Source organism: Chelonia mydas, chromosome 1, assembly GCF_015237465.2.
Source record: "Chelonia mydas isolate rCheMyd1 chromosome 1, rCheMyd1.pri.v2, whole genome shotgun sequence".
Lineage (NCBI taxonomy): Eukaryota > Metazoa > Chordata > Testudines > Cheloniidae > Chelonia > Chelonia mydas.
This window is the reverse complement of record NC_057849.1, coordinates 79,665,681-79,679,805: the sequence shown is the minus strand read 5'-3', so window position 1 is coordinate 79,679,805 and position 14,125 is coordinate 79,665,681. Positions and strand designations below refer to the sequence as shown.

Sequence of the window (14,125 nt, the reverse complement as noted above, 5' to 3'; positions counted from 1 at the left end):
ATGGCAATGTGAACTGCCTTGTACAAAATTTACACCAATGAACATTCTCTCCAGATTAGCACAGGGATCTAATGGTCTTTTTGCATTATGATGTGACAGGCCCATAGAGGAGAGGGAGAATCACTTGTTTTAAATACAAAAATATTTGCAATTCAGATTAATACAGCTCAATAGCCCTTTTAATATGAAAAGAATTATTTTCTCCATTCATCATTTTTTTTCAGATACATTGCATAGATAGTATCTTACCAAGAAAAGACACAGGAAATATGTGCAAATAACATGAAGAAAAGTGCAATATTATGTAAACAAAGTCCACAAACTAGTAGGCAGTTCTAACAATCATCAATTCAACACAACCTTTAAACTGTGAGCAAAACTGGTTTAAGACAATCTGGGGACCTACACCCATCATTAGAGGGAGTGCCCTCAGCGGCACCCCCTTTGCTCTGCCCTCATGAAGTGATCCTGTGGCATCAACCTCCTCCCCCAACTTGGAGTGCTAGTGACAGACAGCACCCTGCCCTCTTCTAGAGCGGCTGGGGCAGCAGCATGGGGCTCCTTTTTTCTGCTACAGAAGTGATAGTGGGGTCACTCTTCCCCTCATGGATAACATGAGTGGTAGCAGACATCACCTCTTTCTCCTAGATTGGCAGAGGTGCCAGTAGGGGAACCCCCCATGTGTCTGAGTGTACCTGCTCAGGTGGGTGGAGGGCTGGCTGAGATAGTGGCACTTTTCCTGCCACAAACACAACTTTGTTTGGACAGTGTTGTCAAGAAGCAGTGAGTGTTGGAATTAACACCCCATTGATATTCATAGAGGAATTCATACCACTCTGAGCCAATTCTTTCACATTGTTTGCAGATTCAGGCAGACGCAAGTTGCACTTGTCACTTTTTCAAGCTTTTCCTCAAAATCATCAGTGCTAGAAGCTTAACTAAAAAGAAAACATAAAAGCTCTGATTCTGAAATTATTACAAGTCTGTAGTTTCTTAGTGCCTATACCTTTATCTGGTCCTGTTAGTGAATGTAAAACAAGTGAAATCCATTTAAAAAATAGCTGTTTGAGTTGCTTGTTGTTACTTACAAAGAATGCTATCACACGGCAGTATTACAAATTATTAAAATACAGGAAGCAGAAATTTTTCTTTAAAATCTTAGAGCCATATTTCTTTAGACGTAGCTACAGCAAAATTATTGAAATTTGAAAACTGAAATTCTGTATGCAAGCAGCTCTTAATGAAGAACAGTGTCATTGTTGGGGACTGGTTGAGTGCTCCAGGCCAACAGCACTGCCTAATGGAGACACTCCAGGATATACCGCTAATGGTCAGAGTCCAAAGGTCACTTTGCCTAGTGGCATTATCACAGGGTAGAATCGCCTACTGGAGAGAGTCCAAGGGCCACTTGTACTAGTGGCAATATTACACAGTAATGGCATACACTGACAAGAGTCCAAAGGCTGCTATGCCTGGTGGCAATATCACAGGGCCCACTAGCAAGCATGGGGCGGGTAGGAGAACCCGGCCCGCCCTACTCAACCAGGTTCCAACCCTGGGCCCTTTGAAACAGTGTACCCTGACACAGTGTTCAAGTCCTGATACCCCCAAGCGTGTTCCCTGGGTCTCTTCCTACCTTTATTCCGGTCCCTCTAATGTAGTCGTTGGGTTGGACACGAGGTGGTTCTTGTGTTCTCTCTGATTTGTCTCTGGAGTTTTCTCCACTGACAACAGCAAGTGGTCCCCTTCAGTTCCCATGGACAACTGGCTTCCCATGGCGCAGCTAGGAGGCTCAACCCTGGCAGCTTGGAGTCCTGGCAGCTTCCCGGCAGGAGGTTGCTGCAGCTGCTCTCCTCCTCAGTCAGCCTAAACTGAGTTGCGCTGCTCCCTTTTGAATATTCCCTCCATTGGGAGTGTGCCCAGCAGGGGTGAGTGGGCATGGCCTCTTGGGTCCAGGGCAGTTTGTTAACCCTCACCTCTCCAGTTCAGTGTTGGTACACCCCGTCATAGTCATTGCTAGGTTTGGAGGGGAATAAGAGATTGGCTGGTCGCTTCTGAATATTTGTATGATTTTATCAGAGCCTACTAAATTGCTGCTCCCTTTACATCATCACTACCCTTTCTTTCTGCCCAACCCCCCAATAACGTGGCTGCTGCTGGAACAATGTATGTGATTTAATGTTAATTTTATTTTATTGTGTCACTGAAATACAAGCAAAAAAAAAGTTACCTGGTCATAAGCAATAGGAGAAAACGTGGATACTGGTGTTTTTGGAGTCTATTCTCTGTTTTGCTACACTATGTAATACATCATACTGCATGTTACAAGCTTTTATTTAAAATAAAATCATCTGTTTCTGCGAAGATGATACCCTCGTGTAAACAAATGTGTGTTGCCCACTTAAGCTACCCTTGCAGAAACTATTTTCAGCCAGAAATAGTACTTCCATTAACTTCTGAGATAAAAAATTAATTGGCATCTAATATTAAGCACAATTTCGCATCTAATATAAAGCACAATATTTTATTTTTTTCTGTTTCAAAATAAATTAAAAACACAAAACTAAGTCAGTGCAATCTTAAGGCTGTACAGTTTATAGCTTAAAATTTGAAAATCAGGAAATGGAGGAGTTAAGTTTCCAAAAGTAATTTTAACCTGGTCACATTGCAAATCCTTTGTACTTTATGTTTACATTTAACAACATAAACAGAAGTATATTAAAATAGAAACAGAGTAATATTTCCTGTAAGCAGTGTAGCCAACTTAACATTAAAGTTATAACCTAGTGTTGTGTTTTTTGTTTTTTTTTTTAATTTCATTGTGGTTTTTATTTTAACCAGGCAAACCAGTATTGTATTAGAATAGGGAAATTTATTGCACTATTGATAGTAGAAGTTTGTCTAGGTTTGAATGTTTTCCAAAGGCAAGAGATTTACAAAATTAATGAAAGGTAAGTTATTGGGGCGGGGAGAAATCTTGTTTAGTAAAATAGCTAATTGTGGCAACTGAATGACCTCTACTGGAAAATGTTGATTTTAACTGCAACCAAAAATTGCAATTAGTTTTCTTTCCTTTGAGTTCCTGTAATAGCAGTTTTGTGTCTGCTCAATACTTAAATGGAGCAAATTTAGACCAACTCTAATAAGAGTACTTGTGGCACCTTAGAGACTAAGAAATTTATTTGAGCATAAGCTTTCGTGGGCTACAGCCCACTTCATCGGATGCATAGAATGGAACATATAGTAAGAAGATATATATAGATATATACATACGTACAGAGAACATGAAAAAGTAGAGTAAGAGGCTAATTAATTAAGATGAGCTATTATCAGCAGGAGAAAAAAACTGGAGAAAAAAAACTTTTGTAGTGATAATCAAAATGGCTGATTTAGACGGTTACAAGAAGGTGTGAGGATACTTAACATGGGGAAATAGATTCAATATGTGTAATGACCCAGCCACTCCCACTCCTGACATCAGGAATCATAACATTCAAAAACCGGTAGGAGAACACTTCAACCTCTCTGGCCACTCAGTAACAGTTTAAAGATGGCAATTTTGCAACAGAAAAGCTTCAAAAACAGAATCCAACGAGAAACTGCTGAGCTTGAATTAATATGCAAACTAGATACCATTAACTTGGGTTTGAACAGAGACTGGGAGTGGCATCAGTCAGACCTAAAATGACCATTTAGTGCCTGGCTATTTCTTCTTACATCTCCCTACCTTCTTGTTAGTAAGTATTCTTAGTGTACCACAGAGAGCTTTTGAAAGTCTCAAGCCTTAATTATTAATTTATATGCTGTGTTGCATTCTGTATTCCAGTGTAAGTAATCAGATTTTCAGTATAGCAGCTTTTAGTTGCATTTGCATAAGGTACTTGGATACTCCTTTTTATTGCAATTTTTCTATAAGTAACTGCGTTAATAATAATTATGCTTGAAATTTATGTAGCACATTACAATTTACAAAGTATGGTACAAACATTACAACATTTCTGAGAAAGATGATTTAGAAGTTAAAAAGTAGATTAACTGTTCTTATGAAAATGACATACCAAAATAGCTTATAAATAAGTAAAAGGTGCTTTTGAATATAGCTTTAAAATTCAGCTATCTCCTTTAATTTTGTGTTGCTTTGGTTCTCCTACTTAGGTCACATCATTATTAAGACGTGTTTTGCCAGAGGTGACCCCTAGTCGCTTGGCTAGTATCATAGGAGTGAAGTCTCTGCCACCAGCAGACATAAGTGATATTATTCACTCAACGGAAAAAGGAGATTGGAATAAGCTGGGTATCTTGGACATGTTCCTGGGGTGCATTGCCAAAGCACTCACTGTACAGCTAAAAGCCAAAGGAACCACTATAACTGGAACTGCTGGCACTGCTGCAGGCAAAGGAGTTACTACAGTTACACTTCCAATGATTTTCAATTCCAGGTTGGTAGAAGCTATATTTTTGTCAAGCTAAAGACAAACAAAAGCCAGAGAGTTTAAAGTAAAATACACTTTTTATCTCTCCCTTTTATAATCTGAAAATAAATACTTTTGCCCTACTATTAGAACTATTTAATTTGACATAAAGTGTTACTGTGTTGATGATGTAAAAAGCAGGGTACTAAATAACTGTAATGTTCCTTTGATTACTTTTGAAATATACTAAGGCATTGCCTTTATTAATTTCATTTATCTGATTTATTATCTTTTGCAGCTATATTCGCCGAGGTGAAAGCCATTGGTGGATGAAGGGCTCAACTCCTACACAGATTTCAGAAATCATTATTAAGCTGATTAAGGACATGGCAGCAGTAAGTTTCCATGCTCTGAGTGTTACTCTGATGTTGAAACAGTTCTGATCACTGAACAGTTCATGTATTGTGTTTTTCCTGAGGAACCCTGCTTCATTCAATGCACTGTGAATGAGGTACAGGTCTCAGGAAGAGAATAGACGGCCTTTAGGTTAAGGCATTGAACTGGGACCAGAGAGAATTGGGTTCTATCTCTGGCTTTGCCCAGATTTTCTGTATATTGTTGAATAAGTCACTTAGACAAAAATTTCAGAAGTAGCGGCTCACTTTGTTTCTCATTTGTTAGATGGCCAATGCGAGACACCTAGAACCTGATTTTTCAGGAGTGCTGAGCATTCACAATTCCATTTGAACTCAAAGGAAGTTGTTAGTTGCACAGCACCTCTGAAGTGTCACTGGCAAGTTTAATTATTGAATTTTTAGTTTTTGAATGTTTGACTTCGCAAATGTATTATTGTTTTTATATATTTGTATGTAATTGTTTTAGGCAAAGGTGGTAGAACCACCTATTGCTAAGGTTGCCCAACACTTCCCACTGAAAGACCCTATTTCCAGTTCCTTATTACTTTGGCAAACTATGTATTACATCTATGACTTCTGACTATAGAAAAGACTTCTCAAAGAATGTCTGCTGGGTGACTGGTATGATGGTCCTAATAGTTTAAATGCTGTCTGCCAACAACTGTTTTCAGTAATTTATAATGGAATACCAGAAGCGTTTTTGGCTCTTGTGAGAGCTTGATCAACTTTGTGTTGCTATTCAGGTATCATCTTGTCTATAAATGAAGTTATTGTTGGGAATCTTTTGGATATAGTAGTGTAACCAGGCCTCCGTGGGTCACAACTGAGAATACTAAATTCAGGACAAACTGCTAAGAAATAGGGCAGGTACACCCCAAAACTGGAGGTTATTCTCCCATGAGATATACCAAACCAGCAACAAAAGTAAACTTCTGTCTCACCACACTTGCTAACAAGAAGTCAGAACAGCAGTTTCCTTAGGCAGTCCAGTCCTTGTATCACCACCAAAACACTAGACTTAGAGATGAGTGGTTCTTTAAAACCAATTTAATCAAATAAAGGTTCTTCTGATCCCAAAGGACCAGCCACACACCAAGGTCAATATACAACTCAGATCTTACCCAAAAATCACGCTGTTGCCAATCCTTTAGTATCTAAAATGTAAAGGTTTATTTATAAAAAGAAAGAAAGGTAAAAGTTAAAAATTGGTTAAAGAAATCAAATACATACAATAATTGCAAAGTTCTTGGTTCAGGCTTGTATCAGTGATGGAATAAACCGCTGGCTTGAGTCAAGTCTCTGGTTGCTTCCAAATCATTGGAAGGACCTCAGTCCCTTGGTTAGACTTCTCCCGTTAGTATAAGTCCATGGTCCAGAGGTTTGAGCAGGAAAGAGGCAAAATGGAGGTGTTTCCAGGGCCTTTTATAGCTTCTGCCATGTGGAGAGAAACCCATTGTTTCAAACAAAGCCCTCAGCACAGCTAGTGGAAAGTCACAGGTGACAAGATAGTGTTTGGAGTCACGTGGGAAAGTCACATGTCCGTGCATGATTCTGCCTAGACACAATATAAGCCACTGCCTATGCCTCAAACAGCACATTCACAGGAAAGTCTGTTCAGTGTAGAAGGGCATCTTCCATTGTGAATTAAATGTTCTTTTGATGGGCCACTCAATTTGAATAGACCTTCCAAGATGTGCAGGCTAAATACTTTGTGGGCGTTACCCCAGGAGCAAACATTTGAAATCTAGGTATAGAGCCAATACTCATAGCTTCAAATACAAAAATGATACATGCATACAAATAGCATAATCTTATTCAGCAAATCATAACCTTTCCACAGACACCTTACTTGACAATCCTTGTACAAGATTTGTTGCAAATATATAACAGTGGTTGCAGAAATTATCTATAACGTCACAAGTAGGTTGAAATATCTGTTGTGTTCCTGATGACTGAAGAGGCAGACTTGAATGTACAAGACTTCCAGATTATGTTGTCATAGAAGGAGGACTTCAGGATCGAGAATGTTTGTTGCAAGTGCAACTGCTTTCAGTGTCTCTTGTCTCAGACTCATTTTTTTAACTTCATTTCTACTCAAGAAAGATTTTTTAATTTTTTGCAGGACATTTCATACATACAATGATGCATTTGGTCATTCTGATAGCATTTGGAAATACATATTTCATTTAGCAATACTTGCAAAATACAGATCCTCCTTTGTCTGTTTTTCACTGTGGAAATGACTCCATATGTTAGAAGAGGGTGTCACCATTTTTGCTAAGGGAGAAGAAAAATAATAATAACTCCTCTATGCTGGGTGCATTTGGTTCTTCCTGTGAATCTCAGGGTCAGGACTCGGAGTCATGATCCATTCCAGACCCTTGAGATTCAACATGAGCACATACAGATGTTTTTGGGTGTGATTCAGAGGTGGACCAGCTGGATGCCTTGCAGCCAGCTCAAGTGGCATGTCAGGGGAGGCCAGGGAGGCTCGCTGGGCAGAGGCCTCACAACAACTTCCAGAGGACATGGAGGGGAGGCAGACCGGGAGCACCCTCCCACAGGATCTGCTTGAGGAAAACAAAAGAAGCAGAAGGGAAGGCTGCCCTCACCTCCTGGAGCACGATAGGGGACACGTGGGGTGGGACAGCCCAAGCACGATGGGATCCACCCAATCCTTGCATTCATAGTCCAGGAGTTCTCTAATTCTGGTGGTGCCAGCCAAGACCAACTTCCAGGGCACCAAGGGGGACTCCGCCACCTGCACATCAAGGTGTGGGTTGTATTTCAGACAGGCTTCCACCTAGAACTGGGGATATCTTTTAGTCATCTGACTTGCTTAAAATATTGGAAATTAATCTTTATCACTTTTAGCATTTTTCTCTACACCAATTTAGTCATTAATGGAACTTTCCTGAATAAGGTCAATCCTTTTATTGAAGTTGAGCTGATTACAGATCCATAGTTAAGATTACATTACAGATTTCATTTTGACTGTACAAATAGTTAAAATTATCTGGTCAGTCTGTGGTGTTTAGAGAGAAATAAGAAATGTAAATTACAGATGAGGAAGTTTGATGTATTCGCATTTCTGGTGTATTGAAAACGGAGCTTAGGAGGTTAGTGGAATTACTATTTTATTTCCTAAGGATAGCTCAAAAATCTGTTTGTTTCAAGGCAGATTTTCACCTTTTTTCAGACCCCTCCAGCACATAAATTATAATATAGAAATGCATGGGATTTGTTTTATTAGTTAATGGGTACCTAAGGATGGGAAGAATGTGTGTTAGCTACTATATTTTACAAAAATGCATCATTTCCCTGTTAATGAAAAGTAAGTACATCAGTTTTAAGCCACTGGATTTGTAAATGTCTACATTACATCTGACAACATTGATGAAATAACTTTATACATCAATATTATTTTCAATTTTTAAAATGTTAATAACAGGACACAGCTGTTTTACTTTCACCTATACATGGGACACACAGTTTTGAAGAGTATTTATAATTGTGGTTTTATGTATTAGTTTCATATATACACTTCCTCTGTCTGTCACCTTCAGCTGTGCTGGACAGAGAGGGAGCTGTGTGTGAGGGGCCTGCTCTTTCCTGGACTCTTGAAACAAGTTGCCCTTTGCCCAGCCCTCAAGGGACAGGCTTGGAGGGTTGTCCCTAAAACTGAACTTGCACTGTAATGCAAACATTGAACTCCAGTCTCTGCAAATGCATGTGTGTTTGTGCTGTTCACATGGTTTACTCTTTAAATTCATGTAGTTACATGTTTCTAATGAAAGTATGAGGTTGGAGTTGAGAGTGCAGTACAGTGTGAGTTACAGGAATGTTTTGTGGCATTATATGTTTGATCAAGAGGAGGAATCTGTCAGTGAAAATAGTTAATGTTAGGGATGAGTGACAAGTAAAGCAGCAGTCAGCCCTAAGGTGATCATTTGACACTGGCTGCTGCATCCCACATTTTCCTCCCTTCCCTCTGGTAAGTATTCCTATTATATTTTCCCTTTCTCTTATTGCTAAGATGGAATGTTATCGCAGTTCCTTCTGTGTTCCCAAAGCAAGTTCTTAGATCAGTGAGGGTTATCCACTCTTCCCCCAGTTGTCATGCTTTCTAGATGATTCTTAGTTCATGTCACTGATACCCTTAGGAACTTAATCTGCGGAGGCACTACACAAAGAGTAGGTCTACATTTGTGGTGATGTGTAGAATACAGACACTGCACGCCCAGCTAGCTCAGGAATAAATATTGTAGACAGTAAGCTACTCTTTAGGTGGGTGGAGTAGAGTGCCTTATATGCCTGAACCCTAGGGCACATACCATACACAGCTTTCTACAAGCCCAAGCAGTACTTCTCATGTCTACACTGCTGTTTTTGGCCACGTAGTCTCTGACTGCCAGAGCCTTTCCCCATCATAATGAAACACTCCGGAAGCAGGGAAAGGCTCCAGCAGCCTTGCCACTGCGGGAGCCTTTCCCCTCTGCCTCCCTCTGCTGGAACCTTTCACTTCCATGTGCGTTTGAACACCTTTCACTGCAGCATGGAGCTACATGTACCCTACATGCTCAGCAAGTGTAGACAAGGCCAAAGTTGGCATTTGCCAATAATTACCACATAGGTATCTGAGACTAACCATTTTTCTGTATGCTTAGAAAAAGAAGTAACTGGTAACTGAGTTGCATTTGCTGGAGAATGCTGACTTTTTAACTGTGACCACTGTACTTTAAATTCCCTTATTTCTAGCTTCCTGTTGAATTTAATTGCAGTTTCATTTCTATTTGATACTTTAATGAGGAAAATAGTAATATGTTAATGAGTTTTAGAAAAGTTATCTACAGTTTCCTCTTTAACAGGGTCACCTGTCTGAAGCTTGGTCCCGTGTGACAAAAAATGCTATTGCTGAAACCATCATTGCTCTGACCAAAATGGAAGATGAATACAGATCACCAGTGCGATGCATTGCAACAACTAGGGTAAGGACTTTGTCAGTTTGTTGCACACATTTGATAACAGCAACATCCTGTCTAATGGCACTCCCACAGGTTAGCATAATGTTTGGTTCCATGTGTCCTCACAGTAGTAAATTTTGCATACAGGGAACAGAAATTACAATTGCTAAGTCCTGCTCTGTATGTTATGCTGGGGATATGTCCTGTGATATGTATCCTGCCTACTCTGTACTGGGTGGTGGTTGGCAGAGCCTTTACATGTGTATTATTTTGTATGTAACAGTTTTGGGGTACTGTGTACCTCCGTTTTGAAGCTCTAATTTATAACTAATTATGTACAAACAGTATAGTTTATGTCACGCTAACGTATGTACAGTTTTTAATAAAGGTAAACAGCAAAACTTTTTTAAAAGATCAGTAACAATGAACATTTAAACTTAAATTTTAAATACAGTTTTAAATGAGTTTCTCCTTCATTTATTTATCTGCATTGAACAAAGTTGAAGATTCTGTATTTTCTCTGCAACATGGATAGAAGACCTCAAAAACCCGATAATATCAGCAAATGATATTTCATATTTCGTATGAAATCATAGAGCACATAATATTTAATTTTTAAGTTGTGTGTGTTCCTACAGTGTGAAGGAATAATACTATTCCACTTGGCATTCATGCAGTGAAAAATAAACATACAAAGCTATTTGCTAACTATAGAAATATTTCCCATTGTTCAAGGAAAATAATAATTTAAAAATTTCTGGTTGGAAGAGAACTTTGTAAATTTTAGATGATGTTGAAAATGCCTAATATTTAAAAGTTCTTTCATAGGAATGCATTTGCCTCCGAGATTTGTAAGCCCAAGAAGTTAGATATGTAATAAAGTTAAATAGATGTGCAAAACCCTTTTTAAATCTTTTTTTTTTCCAACTCTGAAATATTCTGGTTCTGGTTCACTGAAGACTGCAACATTATAGATACTTGAGTCTCATGGTAATCCATGATATTTTATGTCACCAAATGATGCACACTGAGATGATATTGCTGAACCAGGAAGACACCAAGAGGATTTCACAAACAGAGGGAAGGAAGGAATCTTTTACGTGTTAAATCTTCAAAGCCATACTGTGATATCTAGTCAAGGCCCTCTCATTTGACAGTATCTAGAATTGTATGTCCGGAACTGGATGCAGAGAGCCCTAAAAAACTCACTGGTCTGAGAGCACCTACATTTGTTTATTTCAGGGCACATTGCAAGGCCTCTGTTAATTCAGGCTTTTTATCTGCATGAGGAAAGTATGTCCTTCTGGCGAAAGGGTGGTGGTCTCTTATGCTGACATTTTCAATTTAGTGTTACTATTTTTTGTTCTTTTAAAAACTGTGTAAATGAACACAGATGTATTTAATACACTTCTTAGGAAGTGTTTAATACATAAAATGGTAAATATGTAAAATGCATGCCAAATATTTATACAGAATATGAAGATAATTTTCTTTTATTATCAACACCAGATATGTTAAAATAATTTACATAAAATAATATTTTGTGAAACTGTTGGTAGTAAAAATATTCAACATTTTAGTCCTCAAAGGATTTTCCATATATCTTCTTGGGTAATCTTTGTGTATTCTGATTCAAGATAGTCCACATATTTCAATTTTCTTCTGTATGAAAGAAATATAGCACATTCGTCAAATTGAAGAATTTTCTTGGAGCAGCTCTGAGCATCCTCCACAGAATGAACAAGAGTTACCATCTTCCTTTCATTTTTCCTTTCTAGAAATGTTTGCCTTCAGTTAAACTAATCTCAGAAGCTTGGTTTGTGAGACTTTCAGCAGAAAAAATGCTACTCTTGGATAGAGGAAATTCATTTACTCTGTCCCTTGGGCTTTCAACACTCCAAACTATTATTTTATGTTGATCTCAGGTTCCTAATATTCATAGGCCACAAATCTCCATATTTTTAGGCTGTGAAGAGCACTACTCAGCAGCAAAAGGCCTCTGGAAGAGATAAACCAAGCTTTGTCTTTGTTTAACTTCACCCTGGGACATACTATGTTTCTGAGCCTTTTCTTCTTCCCATAGTCCTCTTTCATTTTAAAAATAAATAAAATTAAAATCTTTTGTTGAAACCTGGCCCCATGATGTGGCTTCCAGGATTGCTCCTCTCACTTAAAAATAAAAAAGTTAGATTAAGTAGTAAGTACTGCTAAGTGACATCTTTTAAAACTTCTTCCAGCCCCACCTTTCAGGGTTGAGGTAGCTTCATCATCTTAGTTCATGTGCCAAAAGTATTTTAGACTTTTTGACTAAACAGTGGAGGGAGGATTTAGTGCTCTCAGTTGAGGATTGGTCTCAGAGCCCTAGTCAAATATTTTTGGCTGTAGTCGCTGGCATTTCTACTCCTCCAGAAGCCCTAGTCAAATATTTTTGGCTGTAGTGGCTGGCATTTCTACTCCTCCTCATAGAATAGTTGTGTGAAGAGGGAGGTACCCAGCAGCTGCAGGTATTTTGCCATCAAGGTCTATTTTAAAATGTTAAGCTAATTCCCTTTTCCATCTCCTTCCTCATCTGTTCTCTGCATTTTGAGTGTCACTGGGTCCTAGTCCCCTATCATGGAAAAGATAATGTCATCACCCTCATACGTCAGTCAGGACTTAGAGTAGCTCCAAACACCAGATTTCTTCTCCTGGCAAGAGCTCAATAAAATCTGTAAATTGCAAGATGATACAGCAAAGTTATAGTTCCTGGCTCCAAAAGTAAAATGCAGTGGATTAAAAAATGAACCTCATTAGGGCAATGCTGTTTCCCAGGAATCTTGATAAGTGATTCACCAGCAGTCCGAAAGATCCCATTTTATCTCCAAATGAAAGGTCATCCCACATTTGCCATCTCCAGCCCTATTACACAAAATTACATGTAAGATTCAGGTGAACAAAGCAAACAGTGTTAGGAGCCCAGAATTCTCAGAGCATTCTGCCTGTTTGACACCCTCACTAACTTTTGGGGCTGCCACTTAGATACATTAAGGTGTGAAGTAACTTGAATCAGTCATAGAAAACAACTTTTTATCAGCAAATGGTATTTCTCTTGGATAGGACAATTCACACAGACCACCCAGCTGTTCTGTGAATTCCTGCTGTCACTTTAGCTTGTTTTTTCTATTGGTATTCTTTATCAGCAGTGTATACTGACATTCTGTTTTATTTCTGTATTATTCCTTAAGTGTATTAACAACGCTTGTTCAGTTTGGCAGTAGTTGTGCTTTATCTGTCCTGTTTCTCTACAACCTACTATGAGTGGTTTTCCTTCTCTGCCTCTCAGTTAACTATATAGTTAACTAATATGTTAATAGAAAAGGAGTATTTGTGGCACCTTAGAGACTAACCAATTTATTTGAGCATAAGCTTTCGTGAGCTACAGCTCACTTCATTGGATGCAGTGAGCTGTAACTCACGAAAGCTTATGCTCAGATAAATTGGTTAGTCTCTAAGGTGCCACAAGTACTCCTTTTCTTTTTGTGAATACAGACTAACACGGCTGCTACTCTGAAACCTGTTAATATGTTAATATAATTTTAAGGCGGGGAAACTGGAGAGAGATGGGTTAGTCCTGAGATTTGCACCTAAAAGTCAGTAACTTTTATTCACGTCCCTGACTCTCTTTATGTGGTGTGTTAGAAGAATCCGTACTAAGTGGCTTGACCTGAAAAGAAGGCAGTTGAAAATTGTGTTTATTCCTAACCATGAGAATTGCATTTATTTTAGTCTTTTGCGTCTACCTGGAATATTTCTATAATACAACCCTCTCTTTCAACAGCTCTGGTTAGCCCTAGCATCCCTGTGTGTGCTTGATCAGGACCATGTAGATAGACTGTCTTCTGGAAGATGGATGGGAAAGGATGGACAGCAAAAACAGATGGTAAGACTTCGAATTCAAGAATTTTTTTTGTCTTTTAAACTTGGATTGTATTGAATTTACTTTTCAAACAAGCAGTAAACAATGACAAAGATTACAGTAGCACATGATATGTAGAACAAACATTCTCAGATTTCCTCAAGAGGTTATACTAGCCAGACAATGCTCAGAAAATGGAAATCCAACCCAAGGATATATCCAGTAAAAAGGAACATATAATATGGCAGCCAATATGTAAGATCAAATAGCAAAAGTTGAAAAACAAATACATTCTTTAAATATATCAGAAATAGAAAAGCCTTCAAGAGAACTGGTGGTTCGATTGGCCCACCAATGATTAAAGGGAGCAATTAAGGAGGATAAGGACATTGCTAAAACATTAAAAGATTTTTTTGCACCAGTCTTCTCTGGCGAGGA

The 14,125-nt window shown here is 38.5% G+C and overlaps 1 protein-coding gene across 26 annotated transcripts in view; it reads left to right on the top strand.

Moving 5' to 3' along the window:
* Positions 1-14,125, top strand: part of MYCBP2 (MYC binding protein 2) — a 418,792-nt gene that overhangs the window by 387,863 nt on the left and 16,804 nt on the right. For all 26 annotated transcript variants that reach the window (XM_043534235.1, XM_043534264.1, XM_043534248.1 and 23 more), the window contains 4 exons: positions 4,156-4,439; positions 4,711-4,807; positions 9,697-9,816; positions 13,610-13,711. In XM_043534235.1, the coding sequence (XP_043390170.1) occupies positions 4,156-4,439; positions 4,711-4,807; positions 9,697-9,816; positions 13,610-13,711 (603 nt within the window). The remainder of the gene's footprint in view (positions 1-4,155; positions 4,440-4,710; positions 4,808-9,696; positions 9,817-13,609; positions 13,712-14,125) is intronic.